This window comes from Octopus bimaculoides, chromosome 5 (genome assembly GCF_046866305.1).
Source record: "Octopus bimaculoides isolate indiv1 chromosome 5, ASM4686630v1, whole genome shotgun sequence".
Lineage (NCBI taxonomy): Eukaryota > Metazoa > Mollusca > Cephalopoda > Octopoda > Octopodidae > Octopus > Octopus bimaculoides.
In genome coordinates, this window is record NC_142932.1 from 125481931 (window position 1) to 125507563 (window position 25633).

Consider the following 25633-nt stretch of genomic DNA (forward strand, 5'->3'; position numbering starts at 1 on the left):
ATTTCTCTTGTTTTCTACCAGAATAATTTAAAAGATTGATTCTTGGGTGACTTTACTGAGAATTCTCTCACTTTCATGCATTTGGACCAAATCAGCTGTTCCTCTCCACCGATGATTGTTTACCTTCAGTTATTCAGGTTGAACATCCTACACTGAAATTCTTACAAGTCTGAGGCAGGGCTACCAAAATGCCATGGAAACTAACTTGCCTCATTTGAGAAACTTATAAAAAATCATAAAAGTATTGTCTTTCTTTTGGATCATTGTCTGAAATTGAAGAACTTCATATAAGCTGATGCTATTTCAGAGATGATAATTGATGACAATTTGGTTACTATAATTAAGCAAATGGAATGATTATATGCTGCCTTCTGTGAGGGTCCTTCTCTGTTAGGGACTAGAGATTAGATTTATTTCATTTGCCAAACATATTTTGCTTCCCTACGTTGTTTTGGAATTCTACACCTCTTTTGAATATTGGTAATTTGGCACAGCATTAAGAGGAAGAGACTTGATGGTATACAAGATTTTGATATACTAGTTTAATGTTTACAATTTCTGAATTGAAATGCCAGTGAGTTCAGTGTAGCATCCCATTTATTGAAGCTTGATAACACAAGTAAAGTTGTAGAAGTTGTGTTGGTAGAAGTACCCACTACAGCTTTGATATTGAAACTAATGAAGGAGAAAGCCTTTGTTTCTTGTATTGGACTTCTATTTAATTTTCCTATTTTTGTTATTGTTGTTTAACTCTTTAAACATTCAGATTCCTCTGTCAAATGTAATGCTTATTTATTCATATTGCTTTGAATTAATTATGCATTATCTTGTAGCTTTAAGGCTTTAATGGTGTCATTATTTATTTTTAGAATGAAATTGTAGGATAGGTGTGAGAAGTCAGATGTGATTGGTGTGAATATAAAACAGGTAGAATACTTGGGCTGGGTATTGGTGCTTTCAATGTGAAAGGCTGAATTGCAGATCAATTAAGTTAAAACCCTAAGTAGTAAACCACATTCCTTTATTAGTTGAGTTCTGTGGCCAAATAACTAGACTCCTACAAAATGTGTGATCTTGTGCTTTGTTTAGAAATTATTACTTTAATTTTCCTACAGTACAAAGTTGGTTGAAAGAATATGTTCTGGAATTATTCCAATGTTTCTGTCTGTTTTTGAATCAAACGTCTGAAATTTGATGTTGCTGTAGAGGTAGAGAAGCAAAACAACCAATTGCTTCAGGAAGTCAGGCAATATCCAGTTTGATTGGAGAGTCAATTACATGGTAAAATAGAACTACTGATGTTAGATCATTAATTTTATTATAAAGATTCTAAACATATACTTTTATTTTGAATATTTATAGAATTACAGACCTCTCATGACTGACCTGGACAGTGAAGATATTGACAAAGAAAGAGCTATGTAAATATCTTTATTACATTTTATTTAAATTGGATTTTTACTTTATTGAAATGAGGAGATTCTGTTGTATAAGTGTGATCACAATATAATGATATATATATATATACATATATATATATATATATATATATATATATATATATATATATATATATGTATGTATGTATATATATACATATATGTGTATATATATATATATATATATATATATATATATATATATATATATATATATATATATATATATATATTCTGAACTTCAGTATGTGGTAAAGCAACTGTTGCTGATCCCATAATTATGTTTATAAATTTATAAGAACTTTTAAATAAATTCTTTACCGATAATGGTGTTTGCATACCAAAGTGCTTGGTAAAAATTATTATTTATTAATTTATTAATAAATTAATATTCCTTTACCCTTTTATTTGTAATAATTATATACATATATATATATATATAAGGTGGTGAGCTGGCAGAATCGTTAGCACAACAGGCATAATGTTTGGTGGCATTTTGGTTTGTCTTTACATTTTGAGTTCAAATTCTGTTGTTGGCATTTGGAAGGGTATCCAGCTGTAAAAACCAAGCCAAAACTGACCTCACCTGTGCTTGGCCACATAAAAGATGTTAAATGATGATGATGTTAAATAGATGCACTATACTTACCTCTCACTCCCCAATCCTGTCCTCACAGCCCTGTTTCCTCTCATCATTGCTGTCCAGTAGCCCTACCCTCTGTGTACCCTCAACCTCTATCTTTTTTTTTTAATTGACTAAACTACACTCTCTGAGTGGTTGGCGTTAGGAAGAGCATCCAACTGTAGACACTCTGCCAAATTTAGATTCGAGCCTGGTGTTGCCATCCGGTTTCACCAGTCCTCAGTCAAATCGTCCAACCCATGCTAGCATGGAAAGCGGACGTTAAACGATGATGATGATGATAAACAGGCCTAGCTGTGTGGTAAGAAACTAGCTTCCCAGCCACATAGTTCCTGGCTCTGTCCTGCTGCATGGCACCTAAGTAGTGTCCTCTACAATGACTTTGGACAAACCAAAGCCTTGCATGTAAATTTTGTGCACAGAACCTGAAAGAAGCCAGTCGTATGTATATATTGATGTGTGTGTGTGATTATATCTGTGTTTGTCCCACCACCATCACTTGACAAGAGATGTTGGTGTGTTTACATCCCCATAACCTAGCAGTTCAACACGAGGAATAACACATATACAAAGCAAGGAATTCTTAGTCCAAACATTTGTTTCCTTCAGTTTTCCCTCCCTTTTTCAAAACTGGGATCATCACCCCAGACTGCCATTGTTTTGGTGTCCTTTCAGAAGTCCATGCCACCTGCTATAAACAAATCAACCAGAGAATACCTTCTCTTTTTAATTTTCTTAACATCTCAGGTGAAATTTCATCCACTTCATCTGTCTTGTGACACTTGAGTGCTTTAATCACCTATATGACTTCAGCCTCTGTGAGGTTAGTCTTTGGCCCTAGATGTATCTCATGTCAACCACAAAATCTTATCCCGATCAGATTGAGAAGATCCTTAATCTATTCTCTTCCAGCTCAAAGAATGCTCTTCTTTTGAGAGAGAGGAATTTAACAAAGAGACAAATTGTTATGCATATAGAAATAAGCAAGCAAATGCCCTAAATGGAATTCTACACCTCAGACCTGTTGAAGGTGTGATCCCCTTTCATGAAGGTTATGACTTCCATGAAGCTCTGGTTCTTTAATCTGTATGGTGTCCATTTAGACCACAAGGACCACCAGAATATAAACTCCAGTCTGGCCTCATTATTGAGTACTTAAACACTCTACTGAAGTAAGCAGGTCCACAGTAACATGTGTTCTGTATTTCTGTGTTTCTTTGGCTGTCAAAGAATCAGGACATATATGTCTTACCAATAATGCAATTAGTAAGGCCAGTAGTGACATCAGTTTGATATTTCTGTGTTTGCTATGGTGGTGAGCTGGCAGAATTGTTGCTATGCCAGGCAAAGTGCTTAGTGGCATTTTGTCCATCTTCACATTCTGAGTTTATATCTCAGCAAAGTCATCTTCTTTCTTTTGAGGGTTGATAAAATAAGTACCAATTGACATTACAGGCCTTGTACCAAAATTTGAAACCAATATTTCTGTCTTTACTAAATATTAATGGTCTGGTACCATGCATTAAGCCAAGAATAAAACTTGTAATGTGGTTCAGAAATGAAACTAATTGAAATGAAGTCCAAATGTAGGTTCCAATATTAAAAGAGAATTCATGTCTAAAGATGAAGTTGTACAAAAAGTTATCATCTTATGATGTTTATCTTTGTCTAGAGACATAAAAATGATGATGATCATGATGTTGATGATGATAGTCATTATGTGTGTTCTTTTCTTTCTTTGCAGATTTCTAGCAGAAAAACATTTTGGAATTTGCAAGGTTAGTTCTCACTCTTTTACTTCTTTCAGTCATTTGACTGTGGCCATGCTGGAGCACCACCTTTAGTCGAGCAAATCGACCCCAGGACTTATTCTTTGGAAGCCTAGTACTTATTGTATCGGTCTCTTTTGTTGAACCGCTAAGTTACGGGGATGTAAACACCACCATCGATTGTCAAGCGATGCTGGGGAGACAAACACAGACACACAAACATATACACACACATACATATATATATATATATATATATATATATATATATATATATATATATATATATATATATATATATATATATATATATACATACATATATACGACGGGCTTCTTTCAGTTTCCGTCTACCAAATCCACTCACAAGGTTTTGATCGGCCCGAGGCTATAGTAGAAGACACTTGCCCAAGGTGCCACGCAGTGGGACTGAACTCGGAACCATGTGATTGGTAAGCAAGCTACTTATCACACAGCCACTCCTATTTATTTTATACATGGCAGCATATTGAGTTTGTGTAGCTGTTGGAAATAAGTTAGTCGACCCTCTGTTAATGTGAGTTGAAACAGACAAGCATCCTAACCACAGACTTGTTATCCTTCATCTGTTTTATGACAAAAAGCCAAAGCCTTTTAACGGTCGTTTTTAGATTTAGTATTTGTTGATTTTGAAAGTGAATTACTGGAGTTCTTCCTTACCTAAAATAGTGGGGGTAGCACCAGTAGCAGCAGCAGCATTGACTGTGATTTTTGTGGCTGTTGTTGTTAGTTATGGTTATTGTTGTTTCGCTCCAATTGTCTTTCCCTGGGAATCTAAAGACCAAGGAAACACGTTAAATCCTGACACTATAAAAAATACCTACATGAATGAATTCTGCCAAACCCATGAAAGCTATAAAATGTGAATATTAAAACTATGATGATGATGATGATGATGATGATGATGATTTCCAATCTACAGATCGTTATTTTCATTTATATGGACATAAGATGACCAGCTGTTTGGTTTTCATCAAACTCCTTTGCTTTATTAAGAAGCTGGGTACAGGGTTTACATGCCTCCCAGTTTAACACCACCATCTGCTTCTTGGGTGCCTTTAGCATCAATTCTCTCACCTTCATGCATTTGGACCAAATCAACAGTTTCCTCTCCATCCATTTGTTTTTTCCTTCAGATGTTGAGGTCAAGCAACAAACAGCTTTACCAAATTAAAATGGAAACTAAGCTGTCCCTACTGAAAAACTTATTTAAAACACTTTAAAGTGGAAGGAGTAGACCCAGGAGGATGTGAGATGAAGTGGTGAGAGAAGATCTTCAGAAGTTGGGTCTCACAGAGGGGATGACAGGACAGGGTCTGGGACTCCTGGTGGTTTGCTGTGCTTGACAAGATATGTCAAGCTATGCAGAGGTGTAGTTGTCCTTACATACTGGCATACTCACAGCATCCTTTCCTAGCTGAGCATTCATAATCTTGGAGACTCATGCGTGTTGGTGCCATACAAAATCCACCAACTCTAGTGTCACGTATACACACCCATGCTGATGCTGTGTAAAAGCATCCAGTACACTCTGTAAAGTGGTTGGTGTTAGGAATGACATCCAGCTGTAGAAACCATGCAAAAACTGAGACTGAACCTAGACAGCTACTGTCAGACGGTCCAACCCATGCCAGCATGGAAAACAGACGTTGAATGATGCTGATGATGATGATGATAGTTGATGAAGATGTAGCTGAGCTGATCAAATGACAGCATAACACCTTTCTTGAATTTCTGAATCCAAAATCATGCTGAGGTCAACATTAGCTTTTCATCTTTTCATGTCTGATAACACAACATACAACAATTTAGCTGATAGGCAGCGGTAGAGTTTGTGGTTGGTAGGAGAAGTACCCATTCCTCCTTTCAAATATAAACTAACAGACTTACCACACAGCCACACCTTTTAGTTTTTTGCTAGATTTAAGGGAGATATTTGCTGCTATCTTTTAGTGACTGCATAGAATTTTCTTTTTAGAAGGGAATATCAAAATCAGTTGACAGTGCAAAATTAAATGCCTTGTAGTATTGTGTTACGTCCCTTTACTGCATCACTTCTCAAGTTAGGCCATATCCTCCATCAGTCAATTATTTTAGCTCTTTACTAAAAGTTAGAATGTATAGAGAAAAGGATTAGTTTTGTTTTTTTAAAGTGTTTCTGTGAGTCAGGTAATGTTTTGTTTCATTGAAGAGTCCAAACCAATCCAAAATATCAGGCAGAGTGAAAAGTAAGAGACGTTTTGAAATATGAAACTCATCACAATATATTTCAACAGTGCGGAAATTTTGTTCATCAAATTACCATTACAATTAACACATTTTAGCCAACGAGTTACTAGTTTGTTTATTCTGGTAACATAAAAATCTAGAATTCTGAAGCTGAATGCACTTTCAGCATCAGTTTAATTTTTGTACTCCTTCTCTTGAAGGAAACCATGAAGGTGCTTGAAAAAGTGGTAGTCAGTGGGAATAAGCTGGGTGTGGAAGAAATTCGTAGCCAAATTCCCTCAATTTATAGAGTGTCATTAGTGAAACATGTGGCTGAGCATTGTCCTGAAGAATGATTGGCCCTCTTCTGATGACCTGTCCCAGCTGGAGCAGTAGCAGTTTTTCATTTATTTTGGCAATTTCATGGCAATATGTTTCTACAGTAATGGTTTTTCCTTGTTTTAAGAAGTTATAGAGGATGAGTCCAGCAGTACACCATTAAACAGTCACCATGACCTATTTGAAGTGCTCGGGTTTAGGGAAGGTTTTCAGTGCTACATTTTGGTTCAACCACTGTGAAGAATGTTTTTATTATTGTACAGAATCCACTTTTCATTACAAGTTGCAATATGGTCGAGAAATGGATTGGTCTGTACATTTCGTATCTGTGTATTTTCTGATTTTCATTCAAATCATGTGGTACACATCTATTGAGCTTTTTTTGATTTTCCAATTGCATGTAAATGGTTGCAGGCAGTTTTCTGGCTAACTTGAAGTTCTTTTGCCAGTTCTTGAATGGATTTATGGGTATCTTTCTCAATGACAGTCCTTAGTTGACTGTCATCGATGATAGATGGGCATCCACTATGCTTGCGATCTTCAAGGCTCAGGTCTCTGCTTTGAAATTATTTAAATCATTTTTGAGCTGACCACTCACTGGTCATTTCTTCACCAAGTGTTTCATTGATATCGCAAGCAGTTTCAGCTGCTTTACATCCTTCTATTTCGGATGATTGTAACAAAGGTGAAAAAAATATCAATGTTAATTTATTGATGCATTTGGCAAATTTATGTCTGTATTAATAAGATGATTGAAAAAAAATGGTTTAAAAAAATTCCAAACTGCCAAAATCCAGTACAAATTCTTCATGGGTCAAAACGTTGCTTACGCTTTATTCATCCTGATAGAACTATTAATGTCAAATCATTACTTTTATTATTAAGTTACAACAAATGCTTTCGTTATAAACTTTTCTAGGAATATAAAAAGTTTGAATGGGAAGTGGATGCTTATCAGCAAAATTTTGGACAGGCGGAGGCAAAGTAAGTGAATATATAACATTCTACTTAAGTTTGATTTTGACTTTGAATTATGAGGAGATTGTGATGTATAAATATGATAACAATATAAGGAAATATAAATGTAGGAAATAGTAAGAGAAGCCATGACATTGTTGATATGAGACAACGTGGAATCTATATGTTCAGTATTTCAACTTCAGTAAGTCCTGGTTATGCAACTTTTAATACACTATTTTTGTTTGTATGTATTTAACTGCAAGACAAAAGGCTCAAGCCTATTCCATACACCCACAGAACAGAGACAGGGGAGGAACAGAATAAGGGAGTGGGATTTTCAATTCAGAATCATTTCTTTCCCCACTTCACATTGAAATGAATTGAACAATAAAGGTTTTAAACTCTGATTAAAATTAAAATTCCCCATTCCTTGTTCCATGTAAGATGTATCTCTGCTGGTGCCACTTCAAAAGCACTCAATGCCATCTGTAAAGTGGTTGGCATTAGGAAGTGCATCCAGCTGTAGAAACCTTGCCAAAACAGAGGACTGGAGCCTGTTGCAGCTCTCCACCTTGCCACCTCCAGTCAAACAGTCCAACCTATGCTAACATGGTAAACAGATTTTAAATGATGATAATGATGTTGATGATGATGACATCAAACTTTGGATAAAATCATCTGCCAATCTTGATTGCTTTTTCATGAAAGTTTCTCATTTTTATAAAGCTGAAATTGAAAACAGATCTTAAATTTGATACAAATAACGAATAATGTATAAGAAATTATATCTTTTAAATCTTCTGCACTACAAAGTCATATAAAGATATATACCGGGTCGTTGCCAGTGCCCCTGAACTGGCTCATGTGCGGGCGACACATGAAATCTTTCGAGCAGGATCGTTGCCAGTGCCCCTGGACTGGCTCATGTGCGGGCGACACATGAATCTTTCGAGCGGGATCGTTGCCAGAGCCCCTGGACTGGCTCATGTGCGGGCGACACATGAAATCTTCCGAGCGAGATCGTTGCTGATGCCCCTGGACTGACTCTTGTGCAGGTGACACATGAAATGTTTGAGCGGGTTCGTTGCCAGTGCCCCTGGACTGGCTCATGTGCGGGCGACGCCCCTGGGCCGGCTCTTGTGCGGGTGACACATGAGGTTTTTCGAGCAGGATCGTTGCCGGTGCCCCTGGACTGGCTCATGTGCGGGCAACACACGAAATCCTTCGAGCGAGATCGTTGCCAGTGACCCTGGACTGGCTCTTGTGCGGGTGACACATGAAATGTTTTGAGCGGGATCGTTGCCAGTGCCCCTGGACTGGCTCGTGTGTGGGCAACACATGAAATCTTTCGAGCGAGATCGTTGCTGGTGCCCCTGGGCCGGCTCTTGTGCAGGTGACACATGAGGTTTTTCGAGCGAGATCGTTGCCGGTGCCCCTGGGCTGGCTCGTGTGCGGGCGACACATGGAATCTTCCGGGCGGGATCGTTGCCGGTGCCCCTGGGCTGGCTCTTGTGCGGGTGACACATGAAATGCCTTGAACGAGACGGGATCGTTGCCAGTGCCCCTGGACTGGCTCGTGTGTGGGCGACACATGAAATCTTACGAGCGAGATCGTTGCCGGTGCCCCTGGGCCGGCTCTTGTGCGGGTGACACATGAGGTTTTTCGAGCGAGATCGTTGCCGGTGCCCCTGGGCTGGCTCATGTGCGGGCGACACATGGAATCTTCCGGGCGGGATCGTTGCCGGTGCCCCTGGGCTGGCTCTTGTGCGGGTGACACATGAAATGCCTTGAGCGAGACGGGATCGTTGCCAGTGCCCCTGGACTGGCTCATGTGTGGGCGACACATGAAGTCTTTCGAGCAGGATCGTTGCCAGTGCCCCTGGATTGGCTCATGTGCGGGCGACACATGAAATCTTCCGAGCGGGATCGTTGCCGGTGCCCTTGGGCTTTCTCTTGTGTGGGTGACACATGAGGTTTTTCGAGCGAGATCGTTGCCAGTAACCCTGGACTGGCTCTTGTGCTGGTGACACATGAAATTTCTTTGAGCGAGATCGTTGCCGGTGCCGCTGAACTGGCTCTTTTGTGGGGTTCTGGGATTTTTCGAGCGGGATCGTTGCTGGTGCCCCTGGGCTGGCTCTTGTGTGGGTGACACATGAGGTTTCTCGAGCGAGATGAGCGTGGCCTTTGCCAGTACCGCCTGACTGGCCTTCGTGCAGGTGACACGTAAAAGCACCCACTACACTCTCTGAGTGGTTGGCTTTAGGAAGGGCATCCAGCTGTAGAAACACTGCCAAATCAGATTGGAGCCTGGTGTAGCCATCTGGTTTCACCAGTCCTCAGTCAAATCGTCCAACCCATGCTAGCATGGAAAGCGGACGTTAAACGATGACGACAATACATACAGACATATATATATATATATATATACCGCCTGACTGGCCTTTGTAGGGTTTTCGAGCGAGATCGTTGCCAGTGCCCCTGGACTGGCTCTTGTGCAGGTGGCACATAAAAGACACCATTTCGAGCGTGGCCGTTTTCGTGCAGGTGACACGTAAAAGCACCCACTACACTCTCTGAGTGGTTGGCGTTAGGAAGGGCATCCAGCTGTAGAAACTCTGCCAAATTATATTGGAGCCTGGTGTTGCCATCTGGTTTCACCAGTCCTCAGTCAAATCGTCCAACCCATGCTAGCATGGAAGGCGGACGTTAAACGATGATGATGATGATACCATTATAATTTATATAAATGACCTTTCCAGCGTCGTAAATCACTGCAAAGCGAAAATATTTGCTGATGACACTAAGCTCCAGCAAATCATCAATGAAGAAGAAGTCCGAACCCAACTCCAGTTTGATCTATATGCGATGAGTCAATGGGCAGATAAAAGCAAAATGAAACTGAACGAGGGAAAATTTGAGCTGATGCATTTTGGAAGAAAGTCTATATTAAAACAGCCATACTCTCTTCTTTCAGGGGAACCGCTCACGGCATCCAACAATATCAGAGATCTGGGTGTAATTGTTGGCAACAATCTCGATTGGAGTGCGCACATCAACAATAAGGTCAATATAGCTTGTAGGATGAGCTCCTGGATCTTAAGAACCTTCCGGTCCAGAGAACAAGGTGTCATCATTCCACTTTTCTCCTCCTTTGTATGGCCACACCTCGAATACTGCTGCCCCTTGTGGTCTCTCCATACAAAACAAAACATCTCGAGGATTGAATCACCCCAGAGGGCACTCACCAAACGAATTGAAGGCATGACTGATCTTGATTACTGGGACTGCCTTAAAGCCTTGAAGCTCTACTCTCTCCAGCGCCACCGCGAGTGGTACATCATTTGTACGATGTGGAAAATATACTGCCAGCATTGCCCAAACGACCTGAACATTAGTTTCAAGGTTCATCCAAAGCTGGGACCACGAGCCATACATGCCCTGCCCAATTCAGGATCACAACATATAGGTACATTGTGGCATAATTTCTTTTCCTCAACAGGCCCTGCCCTGTTTAACATTGTCCCGAAACAGATAAAAGATGAAAAGGATCCTATCAGCTTTAAACGGAGTCTAGACAGTTTTCTTCAAGGAATACCAGACAAGCCACCCATGCATGGATACAACCCGCTCAATAAGAACTCACTACTTGAATGAACCATAGACAAAACTTGACTGTAAAAAGGATTTAGATAATCCTATCAGGTGGTGCTATTAAGTTAGACATGGCCTGAACCAATCTTTGGTCGAAACATATCTAAGTTTTTATCTAATAATCCTGTTTAGATCTGCAAGATCTGTCAGTTAACATGATTGTCATCTCAACCTGGTCTGTCTTCATTTTGCCCTGATTCAGTTATAAAAAGTAAAAGTTTTTTTTTACCTACGAGTAAAGACCTTTAAAAATTCTTGAAAAGTGTTTGTTTTATGGTAATCAGCATCATCATCATCATCATCATCTTGTATCAGCATCATCATCACGTATCACCATCTTCATCATCATCATCATCACTATCATCATTTAATGGCATGGATTGGATAGTTTGGCAGGAACTGGCAAGCTGGAGGGCCCCAGCAGGCTCCAGTTGTATGTTTTGGCATGGTCTCTGCTGCTGGGAGCCCTTCCTAATGCCAACTACTTTACAGAGTGTACTCAGCGCATTTTATGTGGCAGTAGCATGGGAACTTCCTACATGGCAGTTGTACAGGTGCTCTCATGTGGCACCAGCACCAGTGGAGTTGCCAAGTGACTTGCAAGACAAAGGGCTCCTGGTTGAGAGAAGGGGAGGAATCGAGGGATATGGCTGTGAGCCTGGCAAGAGGTTAGTGTATGGCAGAGAGGCAGAGATAGTTGTCTTATTATAGAGGAGGTACTTGGCTACCTCAGTCAGCCAGGCAAGGAGAAGCAAGGTTGGCACAATGTTAAGGGGCAATAAAGATATTAACTTAGAACAATTAATGATCTCAGTCGTCACCAACAGACTTAAAGGCTCCCTTATTGTGTTTTGTGTAACTACAAGAATTGCATCAATTCTGAAATCTGCTGTATTGGGAAGAGCAAGGATTGTAAGAAAGGTTCTTGACGTCTGAGTAAAGTGGTTGTGACCAATTATCAAGAACACTGATTCTGAATATAAAACATTCATGTGCACCAGCAATGATAATAAAAACCTTCAACATTCTTTAACCCTTTAGCATTTAAACCAGCCATATCCGGCCAAAAGTATTCTGCCTATTCTATGTTCAAACTGGCCAGATCTGGTCTCTCACACCAACCCTACAATATCATTTTAAAAATTAACAGCTACCTCATCAAAATCTCATAGCTACGAGTTAATGCATGATTAGTTCAAAACAATGTGGATAAAAAAGCATTAATTTGGTGAGAATAATGTGAACACTAAAGGGCTAAAGATTATTGATGGATGAAGGTCTTCAAAAGACTTATAATTCAAATACATTCCAGTTTGATGCTTTACAGACATCCACAAATATGATACCTGGTGATAATTAGAGATTAGACCTATTCAAATGTATTGTAGATTAGATTAAAATATACAAACACAAAATAACAGTTCTGTAATGGTTCTTTTTCTGAGCTGATGTAGAAGTAATGATGGTGATTGTGATGATGTGATGAAAATATGTTTGTTTTTTTTTTGTTTTTTTTTTTGCAGAAAACTGTCAGAGAAATACTTGAAAAATTGTAAGGTTAGTTGATATGATTTATTTACAATCCAGTATGTTGTTGACAGAGTGATTAGAGCATATGGTGGAAGGCTTAGCGATATTTGTCTTGGTTGTCTACATTCTGAGTTCAAATATCAATGCAGTTAATTGTACCTTTCCCTTTTTGAATTTGGTAATAATAATAATAGCAGTCCAGGATTGTTAAAACACTTGATTGGATGCCTTGTGATATCTCATCCTGCCCTTTCCCTTCTCACAGCCATACTGTGAAACTGTATTGGCCTTTGTCTTTTCCTTAGATAACATTGTGCTGTAGACAGAGGGAGGCTTCAATGTAGATGCAACAGCTGGTCTTCTACACAGTTTCCATCTACCAAATTTTATTCACAAGAAATTGGTCAAACAATTACTGTGGTAGAAAACACTTGCCCAAGGTGATGTGCATTGGGATTGAATCAGGAACCATATAGCTTCAAATTAAATATCTTTGCCAGCCATCCATGGCCACTTCCATTTAAAATACAGCCATCCACTTTCACACCCACAAAGCAGGCACAAGCATTGATATGCTTTAAAAAGTTTACTTAGCAAGTATGTGATTCCAGAGATGCCATGAATGAAATTTCTCTTGTTTTCTACCAGAATAATTTAAAAGATTGGTTCTTGGGTGACTTTACTGAGAATTCCCTCACTTTCATGCATTTGGACCAAATCAGCTGTTTCCCTCCACCGATGATTGTTTACCTTCAGTTATTCAGGTTAAACACTGAAATTCTTACAAGTCTGAGGCAGGGCTACCAAAATGTCATGGAAACTAACTTGCCTCATTTGACAAAATGTAATGAATATTTTACCACTTCTTTTCATGAAGTGGTGGATTATTGCCTGATTTTGAATCCCAGGTTTGTCAATTTTGTCTTTCATCTTTTCTGATTTCAGAAAATATATATTAGGTAAGTATTTAGAAAAATAATCCACAGAACCCCCATAGCTATCTCACACAAAATAATATGACCTGGTAGCATGAAACTATACTTTCACTAAGTGTTTTATGTGTCTATGCAGTGACAATTTGATACAAACAACTTCTCAACCATCCTACCTTTCACCCAACAGTGAGGACATGATAGCTGGATTGAGAGAGGGCTCCAGCACCACTCATTTGTTGCTTATTGTCAGCTAAGTAGACTGGAGGGAAATATACTGAACTGTTTTACTCAGGGGCACAATGTACCTCTTGGCCCAGGAACCAAAGCCATTACTTTATAATTGTGAAGTTAAAACCCTAAATAGTAAACCACATTCTTTTATTAGTTGAGTTCTGTGGCCAAATAACTAGACTCCTACAAAATGTGTGATCTTGTGCATTGTTTATAAATTATTACTTTAATTTTCCTACAGTACAAAGTTGGTTGAAAGAATTGTTCTGGAATTATTCCAATGTTTCTGTCTGTTTTTGAATCAAACGTCTGAAATTTGATGTTGCTGTGGATGTAGAGAAGCAAAACAACCAATTGCTTCAGGAAGTCAGGCAATATCCATTTTGATTGAAGAGTCAATTACATGGTAAAATAGAACTACTGATGTTAAATCATTAATTTTATTATAAAGTCTAAACATATGCTTTCATTTTGAATATTTATAGGGTTACAAAAATCTTTGCATTGAACTGGACAATAACAAATCTGTTGACCAAAAAGAAGCTAAGTAAATATTTTTATTAAATTTTATTTAAATTGGATTTTTACTTCATTGAAATGAGGAGGTTGTGTTGTATAAATGTTATCACGATATAATGATATATATATATATATATATATATATATATATATATATATATATATATATATATATATATATATATATATATATATATATATATATATATATATATATATATATTTATTTATTTATTTATTTATTTATGTGTTTCAGCTAAGTGGCTGCGGTCATGCTGGTGCACCACCGTGATTTTCACGTTCCTTGCATGGCTCTTCTATATATATATATATATATATATATATATATATATATATGTATGTGTGTATATATATATATATATATATATATATATATATATATATATATATGTGTATATATATATGTATGTGTGTATATATATATATATATATATATATATATATATGTATGTGTGTATATATATATGATGATGATGATGATCTTTTCTCCCGCCATGCCTCTGTCTACCCCTCCATCCTCTCTCTCTCTCTCGTAGTTTTTCCTTAAGGTCTTCAGGTTCTGGCTATATATAAATGAGAAACCCATTCTAAATTATCTCGCTGACATACTACGACGAAATCTCCAAGATGCAGATAAGATAGAGATTCTTTATTTATTTACGGCCTCAAACATCTCATACCTTCGCGCTTTAGTTTGCCCTCTATTATTTATCTTGTTTCTCTCCATGAAATTCAATTGAATTCAGTTGTTGTCTTAAATTCATACTTATTCATTTTCTAAGCTTCCTAAATTCATGCTACGTTATATTCTACTCACCTAGAATTCATTGCTCTTTTAAAAATTACGATTTATGCATTGTTGTCTCTCAAATATTTAAAATCTACAATTAAGAGCCCTATCTACTCGCTGGCGGTAACCCGCCCTCCCACCCCCTCCACCGGAAGTTCATTCCTCTGTCATCCTGTCAACCTCGGCTGTCTCCCGGAACCCATCTAGTGGCCTTGGCCATCCTCTCCCCTACCTTTGGGTAGCGCATTAAGTTTGAGAAATGTTTGCAGGTTGTAGGTACTGTTTTGCTTATGAATTCTTCCAATTGCAAGTTTTCTTTTCAGGTACACGACACTGCTTTTCCCCTTCCCAGGCTACAGGCCCACACCCCCAACACCCATACTGTTAGGATTGGCACTCTCAACGTCGGCACGCTGAAAGGTAGATCTGGTGAAATTGTTGAGATGCTTGAACGGAGACGCGTAGATATGTGCTGCATCCAGGAAGTAAGATGGAGAGGAGGTTCTGTGAGGTTCCTCACAGGCAAAGAACACAGGTACAAGATTTTCTGGGCAGGGAACACTGACGGGGTCGGGGGCGTAGGAATATTTCTAGCGGAGAAATGGGTGGATAAGGTAATCGAGGTCGTTAGAGTAAGTGACAGAGTACTTAAGATCAGACTAGTGCTTCATCATAGATTAGCTACTGTCATCTCAGCCTATGCACCTCAACCGGGGCTACCAGATGGTCTGAAAGACCAATTCTATGACACCCTCTTGCAAACTACCTCGTCGACGAGTGACAGGGACCTTCTCTTTGTGGCTGGAGACTTCAACGGTCATGTCGGACGTCGTGCTGGAGGCTTCCATGGCATACATGGAGGCTATGGCTTCGGTTCCCGCAACGAGGAGGGAACCAGACTGCTGGAGTTCTGTGATGCAACCGATCTTATGGTCTGCAATACCAACTTCAGGAAACCTGCCAGTCACCTAGTCACCTACCGCTCCGGCAGACACTCTAGCCAAATCGACTACATCCTCGCCAGAAATAGGGAAAGAGGGCGGCTTATAAATGCCAAAACCTTCCCTGGCGAAGAATGTAACCCACAGCATAGATTAGTAGTTAGCGACTTTGGGATCAAGGCAAAATGGGTGCCCAGAATTAGACAGGCTTGGAGGAGAAGGGTGTGGAAGCTTAAAGACCCTGCAAACGGACAGAGACTTAGAGACAAGTTACTTGAAGCATTTAACGAAATAGAAGGGGATATAGCATCATACAACGTGGAAGACAATTGGAGATTTCTGCGGGACAACCTGTTGAAAGCCACCGACCAGATTTGTGGGTGGTGTAAGGTCCCCTCCCGACCCAGAGTAACGTGGTGGTGGAACAAGGAGGTAGACAGGGCTATTAGACAAAAGAAACAGGCTTGGAAGGACTGGAAGAACGGTGGTAGCAGGGAATTGTACCAATGTGCCAGAAGGGAGGCTAGGCGACAGGTTTATTTAGCCAGAGGGGAAGCAGATAAGGAAAGATTTGCCAATGTTCTGCGCCGTGAGGACCAAAGACTCGAGGTATTTCGTGTTGCAAGACAGTGTAGGAGAGAGAATAGTGATGTTGTAGGAGAGAAATGTGTTCGCATGGATGATGGTACGCTTGCATTAAATGAGGATGCAAAGAAAGAGGTCTGGAGATGCCACTACGATAGATTGCTTAATAAAGAGAATGAATGGGAGAAAGAGAGCCTGCCGTATGTCGACCCAATAGAGGGACCAGCTATCCGAGTTGATAGTACCAGGGTAGATAAAGCAATTAAGAGTATGAAGACCGGGAAAGCCCCCGGCCCATCAGGAATCACTGCAGAGATGCTCAAAATATCTGGCAGTGTTGGCTATAGCCTAGTCACCCGTATTACGAACCAGGTGATACACGAAGGAGTCATACCCAATGACTGGTGTAGCAGCATCATAGTCAACTGCTACAAAGGTAAAGGTGACGCTTTAGATACAAATAATTACAGAGGCATCAAGCTGTTAGATCAGGTTATGAAAGTTACAGAGAGGGTCATAGCCCAACTAATTAGGGAGCAAATCAATTTAGATGAGATGCAGTTTGGGTTCGTGCCAGGTAAAAGCACTACTGATGCCTTATTTCTAGTGAGACAGTTGCAGGAGAAATACCTAGCTAAGGATAAACCTCTGTACCTGGCTTTCGTTGACATGGAGAAAGCCTTTGACAGGGTCCCCCGATCCCTTATCTGGTGGTCAATGAGGAAACTTGGGATAGAAGAATGGTTAGTGAGAGCTGTGCGAGCCATGCACAGAGATGCTGCCAGTAAGGTGAGGGTTGGAAATGAGTACAGCAATGAATTCCTGGTAGAGGTAGGGGTCCACCAAGGTTCCGTCCTCAGCCCCCTCTTATTTACCATAGTCCTCCAGGCAATCACAGAGGAGTTCAAGACAGGTTGCCCCTGGGAGCTCCTCTATGCTGATGACCTTGCCCTAATTGCGGAGTCACTATCAGAACTAGAGGAGAAGTTTCAGGTGTGGAAGCAAGGTCTAGAACTGAAGGGCCTTAGAGTCAACCTAGCTAAAACCAAAATCCTAATAAGTAGGAAGGTAGATAAAACACAAACCCCTTCAGGTAGATGGCCCTGCTCAGTATGTAGAAAAGGAGTAGGTAGTAACTCTATAAGATGTACCCGGTGCAAGCTATGGACACATAAGAGGTGCAGCAACATCAAAGGCAGGTTAACTAGCAAGTTAGTTTTTGTTTGTGGCAGATGTTCAGGTGCAATAAAGACTGCAAACAAACAGGAAACAACTTCTATCTCATTCCAGGGTGAAAAACTAGAGGTAGTCGATAGCTTTCGCTATCTGGGCGACCAAGTTAGTAGTGGGGGTGGGTGCGCTGAAAGTGTAGCTGCTAGAATAAGAATAGCCTGGGCAAAGTTTAGAGAGCTCTTACCCCTGCTGGCGACAAAGGGATTCTCACTCAGAGTAAAAGGCAGACTGTATGACGCATGCGTACGAACAACCATGCTACATGGCAGTGAAACATGGGCTGTAACTGCTGAGGACATACGTAAGCTCGCAAGGAATGAAGCCAGTATGCTCCGTTGGATGTGTAATGTCAATGTGAATACCCGTCAGAGTGTAAGTATCTTGAGAGAAAAGCTGAACATTAGAAGCATCAGTTGTGGCGTGCAAGAGAGACGATTGCGCTGGTATGGACATGTGGTGAGAATGGAGGAGGATAGCTGCGTGAAAAAGTGCCACACCCTAACAGTTGAGGGAACCCGTGGAAGAGGTAGGCCCAGGAAGACCTGGGCTGAGGTGGTGAGGCAAGACCTTCGTACATTGGGCCTCACCGAGGCGATGACTACTGACCGAGACCTTTGGAAATGTGCTGTGCGTGAGAAGACCCGGCAAGCCAAGTAAGATCGTTGCCAGTGCCCCTGGACTGGTTCTTGTGCGGGTGGCACATGAGATGCACCATTTTGAGCGTGGCCGTTGCCAGTACCGCCTGACTGGCTCTTGTAGGATTTTCGAGCGAGATCGTTGCCAGTGCCCCTGGACTGGCTTGTGCGGGTGGCACATAAAAGACACCATTTCGAGCGTGGCCGTTTTCGTGCGGGTGACACGTAAAAGCACCCACTACACTCTCTGAGTGGTTGGCGTTAGGAAGGGCATCCAGCTGTAGAAACTCTGCCAAATCAGACTGGAGCCTGGTGTTGCCATCCGGTTTCACCAGTCCTCAGTCAAATCGTCCAACCCATGCTAGCATGGAAAGCGGACGTTAAACGATGATGATGATGATGATGATATATATATATATATATATATATGTATGTGTGTATATATATATATATATATATATATATATATAAAGAAGAGCCATGCAAGGAACGGGAAAATCACGGTGGTGCACCAGCATGACCGCAGCCAACACAGCAGGCATAATGCTTAGTGGCATTTCGTCCATCTTTACATTGTGAGTTCAAATTTCAGCCCGTGTTGACTCTGCCTTTCATCCTTTCACATTTGATAGAATAAGTAGAAACTGAGCAGTGGGGGCAGTGTAATTGACTTAGCCCTCTCCTGAAATTATACTAAAATTATATTCTTATGATGTTTATCTTTGCCTCAAGACATAAAAATGATGAAGATCATGATGATGATCTGTGTCCCTTTATTTCTTTTGCAGAGAACTAGCAGAAAAATATTGTGGATATACACAGGTTAGTTCTTATTATTTATTTATTTTGTATGAGACAGCATATTGAGTTTGTGTAGCTGTTGGAAATAAGTTAGTAGATGCTCTGTTAATGTGAGTTGAAACAGACAAGCATCCTGACCACACGCTTGGTATCTCTCACCTCTGTTTTATCTCATCCAGCCAGAGCCCTTAACAATCGTTTTTAGATTTAATGTTTTGCTTTTGAAGGTGAATTGTTGGGGGTATTCATTTTTTAAAATAGTAGAGGTAGCAACAACACCACCACCACCCCCAGCAGCAGCAGAAGCATTGACTGTGATATTTGTGGTTATTGTTGTTACTCTTACAGTTATTGTTGTTTAGCTCCAATTGTCTTTCCCTGGGAGTCTAAAGACCAAGGAAACACATTAAGTCCTTACAATGCAAAAATACTACGTGAATGAATTCTGCCAGACCTATGAAGGCTATATAATGTGAATATTAAAACTATGATGATGGTGATGATGATGATTTCCAATCTACAGGTTGTTATTTTCATTCATATGGACATAAGATGACCAGCTGTTTGGTTTTCATCAAAGTCCATTGTTTTATCAGGAAACTGGGTACAAGGTTTACATACCACCCAGTTTAACACCACCATCTGCTTCTTTTGTATGAATTCTCTCACCTTCATGCATTTGGACCAAATCAACAGTTTCCTCTCCATCCATTTGTTTTTTCCTTCAGATGTTGAGGTCAAGCAACAAACAGCTTTACCAAATTAAAATAGAAACTAACCTGCCCCTCCAGAAAAAGTTATTCAAAAACTTTTAAAGTAGAAGTGGTAGACCCAGGAGGATGTGGGATGAAGTGGTGAGAGACGATCTTCAGATGTTGGGTCGCACAGAGAGGATGACAGGGACCGGGGCTCCTGGTGGCTTGCTGTACTTGACAAGACATGTCAAGCTAAGCAGAGGTGGGGTTGTCCTTGCATACAGGCATGCCCATTGCTTCCTTCTCTAACGGAGGCTCATGGGTGCTGGTGCCACATAAAATCAACCCAGTCTAGTGTCATGTATACACCTATGCTAGTGCTGCATAAAAGCATCCAGTACACTCTGTAAAGCGGTTGGCATTAGGATGGGCATTCAGCTGTAGAAACCTTGCAAAAACAGAAATGGAGCCTGGTTGGCTCCTGTCAGACTGTCCAACCCATACCAGCCTGGAAAACAGACATTGAATGATGATGATAATTGATGAAGATTTAGCTGAGCAGATCAAATGACAGCATAACACCTTTCTTGAATTTCTGAATTCAAAATCATGCTGAGGTCTACATAGCTTTTCACCTTTTCATGTCTGATAAGACAACAAATAACATTTCAGGTGATAGGCAGAGGTAGGGTTTGTGGTTGGTAGGAGAAGTACCCATTCCTCCTTTCAAATATAAACTAACAGACTTACCACACAGCCACACCTTTTAGTTTTTTGCTAGATTTAAGGGAGATATTTGCTGCTATCTTTTAGTGACTGCATAGAGTCTTCTTTTTAGAAGGGAATATCAAAATCAGTTGACAGTGCAAAATTAAATGCCTTGTAGTATTATGTTACATCCCCTTACTGCATCACTTCTCAAGTTAGGCAATATCCTCCATCAGTCAATGATTTCAGCTCTTTACTGGAAGTTAGAATGTATAGAGAAAAAGATTAGCTTTTTTTCTGTTTAAGTGTTTCTGTGAGTCAGGTAATATTTTGTTTCATTTAAGAGTCGTAACCAGTCCAAAAGAGAATTATTAATATCAAATCAGTGTTTTTATTATAAAGTCAAAACAAATGCTTTTATTGTAATCTTTTCTAGGAATATATAGAGTTCAAAAAGGAAGTGGATAATTATCCAGAAACATTTGGACGCAGACAAGCCAAGTAAGTGAATATATAACATTCTGCTTAACTTTGATTTTATATTTAATTATGAGGAGATTGTGTTGTATAAATATGATAACGATATAAGGAAATATAAATGTAGGAAACAGTAAGAGAAGCCATGACATTGTTGATATGAGACAACATGGAATCTATATGTTCAGTATTTCAACTTCAGTAAGTCCTGGTTATGCAACTTTTAATACACTATTTTTGTTTGTATGTATTTAATTGCAAGACAAAAGGCTCAAGCCTATTCCATACACCCACAGAACAGAGACAGGGGAGAATTTTTAGTTCAAGATCATTTCTTTCCCCAGTTCACATTTGAAATGAATTGAACAATAAAGGTTTTAAACTCTGATTAAAATTAAAATTCCCCATTTCCTGGTGCCATGTAAGATGTATCTCTGCTGGTGCCACTTCAAAAGCACCCAGTGCACTCTGTAAAGTGGTTGGCATTAAGAAGTGCATCCAGCTGTAGAAACCTTGCCAAAACAGAGGACTGGAGCCTGTTGCAGCTCTCTACCTTGCCACCTCCAGTCAAACAGTCCAACCTATGCTAACATGGTAAACAGATTTTAAATGATGATAATGATGTTGATGATGATGACATCAAACTTTGGATAAAATCATCTGCCAATCTTGATTGCTTTTTCATGAAAGTTTCTCATTTTTATAAAGCTGAAATTGAAAACAGATCTTAAATTTGATACAAATAACGAATAATGTATAAGAAATTATATCTTTAAAATCTTCTGTGCTACAAAGTCATGTAAAGATATTTACCATTATATATAATAATCCTGTTTAGATCTGCAAGATCTGTCAGTTAACTTGATTGTCATCTGAGCCTGGTCTGTCTTCATTTTGCCCTGATTCAATTTAAAAAGTAAAACTTTTTTTTTACCTACAAAAGTGTTTGTTTTATGGTAATCAGCATCATCATTACCATCATCATCTTCATCATGATCATCATGTATCACCATCATCATTTAATGGCATGGATTGGATATTTTGGCAGGAACTGGCAAGCTGGAGGGCCCCAGCAGGCTCCAGTTGTATGTTTTGGCATGGTCTCTGCTGCTGGGAGCCCTTCTTAATGCCAACTACTTTACAGAGTGTACTCAGCGCATTTTATGTGGCAGTAGCATGGGAACTTCCTACATGGCAGTGGCACAGGTGCTGTCACGTGGCACCAGCACCAGTGGAGTTGCCAAATGACTTGCAAGACAAAGGGCTCTTAGTTGAGAGAAGGGGAGGAATGGAGGGATGTGGCTGTGAGCCTGGCAAGAGGTTAGTGTATGACAGAGAGGCAGAGATAGTTGTCTTATTATAGAGGGGGTACTTGGCTACCTCAGTCAGCCAGGCAAGGAGAAGCAAGGTGGCACAATGTTAAGGGACAATGAAGATATTAACTTAGAACAATTAATAATCTCAGTCGTCACCAACAGACTTAAAGGCTCCCTTATTGAGTTTTGTATAATTACAAGAATTGCATCAATTCTGAAATCTGCTGTATTGGGAAGAGCAAGGATTGTAAGAAAGGTTCTTGACATCTGAGTAAAGTGGTTGTGACCAATTATCAAGAACACTGATTATGAATGTAAAACATTCATGTGCACCAGCAATGATAATAAAAACCTTCAACATTCTCTAAAGATTATTGATGGATGAAGGTCTTCAAAAGACTTATAATTCAAATACATTCCAGTTTGATGCTTTACAGGCATCCACAAATATGATACCTGGTGATAATTAAAGATTAGACCTATTCAAATGAATTGTAGATTTAGATTAAAATATTAAAATGTACAAACACAAAATAATAATTCTGTAATGGTTCTTTTTGTAAGCTAATGTAGAAGTAATGATGGTGATTGTGATGATGTGATGAAAATATGTTTGTTTTTTTTTTTGCAGAAAACTAGCAAAGACATACTTTGAAGGACATAAGGTTTGTTGATACAATTTATTTACAGTTCAGTACGTTGGCAGAGTGATTAGAGCATTGGTTTGAAGGCTTTGCGGTATTTGTCTTGGTTGTCTACATTCTGAGTTCAAATATCAATGCAGTTAATTGTACCTTTCCCTTTTTGAATTAGGTAATAATAATAATAGTAGCAGTTCAGGGTTGTTAAAACACTTGATTGGATGCCTTGTGATATCTCATCCTGCCCTTTCCCTTCTCACAGCCATACTGTGAAACTGTATTGGCCTTTGTCTTTTCCTTAGATAACATTGTGCTGTAGACAGAGGGAGGCTTCAATGTAGATGCAACAGCTGGTCTTCTACACAGTTTCCATCTACCAAATTTTATTCACAAGGAATTGGTCAAGCAATTACTGTGGTAGAACACACTTGTCTAAGGTGTTATCCACCTGTACCAGTGATGCATTCAGTGGAATTCCTCCTGTAGTAAGCATTCACTTGAGGTATATGGTCTGATGATACCAAACAAGTGATGGTTCCATCCTCACTTTTTCCTACCAGTGATGGAGGTCCTACAAAATTGTCCTTTTTGGGTTTTATCATAAGAAACATACTTTTGGGATAATAGGTCTGCTGGAAGAGGACTGACCTAGGGCTAAACAATTACTAAAAAGCTTAAAATAACTAATTTGTTACAAAATCTGGTATTATTTAATTATAGACTGCCAAAGTAGATACACCTGCAAAAATGCTATGGTTGTCGGAATAAAATATTGGATTTTACGTTCTTAGGTCGTAGGATCAAATCCTGTGCATTTGCCCGTCCTCTACCTCAATTCATGTCAGTGTTGGGATTAATTTTGCAGATAATCTCTTAATGCTGTCTGAAATTGGGCAGCAACCTAACTACAGATGACACTTGCAGCAATGTAAGTCCTGTGTTGAATATATTGGTAGTGGCAGCAGCTGTTGTTGTACTAATGGTTGTGATGGTGGTGCTGGTGCTGTTGCTGGTAGTATTAGTAGCAGCAATACTAGTAGTGACACTGGATCTACAAGATAATGCTTTAGGAATTCAGAACAATATAGATAAATATCCATTGCATTTGATTGAATGATCTGTTAAATGGTTAAAAATAAACCTGCAAAAACCTTCAACATTCTGTCATCTATGAAGGTTTTTCTAAAGACTTAAGAATTCATTTAAGAAATAAGGTAAACGATATCATTAGCCTACCTGTGGCATCACATTAGGTAACAAGGTGCAGTTTCATCTAAGTCACCTGTTCATTCTGATGTGTTTCTAATTAGAGATGTCATGACTGAGATTTCTCATGTTTTCTACCAGAATAATTTAAAAGATTGGTTCTTGGGTGACTTTACTGAGAATTCCCTCACTTTCATGCATTTGAACCAAATCAGGATTTCCTCTCCACCGATTATTGTTTACCTTCAGATATTCAGGTTGAACATCCTACACTGAAATTCTTACAAGTCTGAGGCAGGGCTACCAAAATGTCATGGAGACTGTAATATGTTTATGGTTAAACGAATACACTGCAAGTGTAATAACAATCTAATTGAAACAAACGGCAGTAAACACACAGAACGTAACATCATTCTATTAAAAACCAACAATCCAACATGCTAACTCAAAGTGTAAACTTTGGACCACCAATACATGAACTGTGGAACTAGCATGAACTACTCACTTTCTGAGACTACTGCTATTTATATGTAGTGGTCCAATCCATTCTCACCAGTCGATACTCTCACACAACATCTCCTCTTCTGAGATTTAGTGTTTCAAAGAAATAAAGAAATTTTTTACTCATATATATATACTAATATAGTATTTCTTTCACTTATCTCAAGGTGTTTCATCTGCCTTTTTCTCATACTGGTTCTTTGGGGCTCTATTACTTTTGGTACAGGTACATTGAATATTTCGCAGAATACTTCCATGGGAATTTCTTCCTGAACTTGGGTATTCCTCTTCCATAGTTGGTTTATATGTCCCTTTAATTAGATACATCATACTTCCAGTTTTTCTGGTAACAAGGCCATCTTCCTAGTCCTAACATTTCTATTAGTTTTGAAATGCACTTTATCATCTGTCTTGATGTATTTTAGTAGCTCTTTCGTATTTTCTTTACATCTTTTTTTCTCCGGTAACAGCTTATCAGAAATGGATTTTATTCTTCTTGTGAACCTCAATCCTGCAGGAGACTTCTTCGAATTTATTCTGGGACTGGGGGTCATTCTGTTTATTAAGAAATTTCTCACTGCTTCAGAGCTTCTTAATTCATTCCACATTTTCTTAACACTCTTTTGAAAGTGTCCACTAATCTTTCTAAGTGCCCGTTTGAGCTCAGGTGGTAGGGTGAAGTTCTTAAATTCATACCCAGAGAACTGCATTCTGTTGTTTGAAACTAGGGTGTCAGGGACACCGTTTCATCAGACTATTCATATAAGAACTTTATAGTTATCTTAGATGTTTGTCTATAGCACCTGCAAACGTCCAGCCA

At 39.3% G+C, this 25633-nt stretch overlaps 1 protein-coding gene across 2 annotated transcripts in view; it reads left to right on the forward strand.

Moving 5' to 3' along the window:
• The window catches only part of LOC106877687 (uncharacterized), a 288271-nt gene that overhangs the window by 126126 nt on the left and 136512 nt on the right, over nt 1-25633 (forward strand). The window contains exons 42-49 of one of the 2 annotated variants that reach the window (XM_089353047.1): nt 1363-1421; nt 3827-3860; nt 7357-7421; nt 12572-12605; nt 14230-14291; nt 19257-19290; nt 21109-21173; nt 23097-23130. In XM_089353047.1, the coding sequence (XP_089209173.1) occupies nt 1363-1421; nt 3827-3860; nt 7357-7421; nt 12572-12605; nt 14230-14291; nt 19257-19290; nt 21109-21173; nt 23097-23130 (387 nt within the window). The remainder of the gene's footprint in view (nt 1-1362; nt 1422-3826; nt 3861-7356; nt 7422-12571; nt 12606-14229; nt 14292-19256; nt 19291-21108; nt 21174-23096; nt 23131-25633) is intronic. The other variant, XM_089353048.1, reaches the window with a different exon arrangement.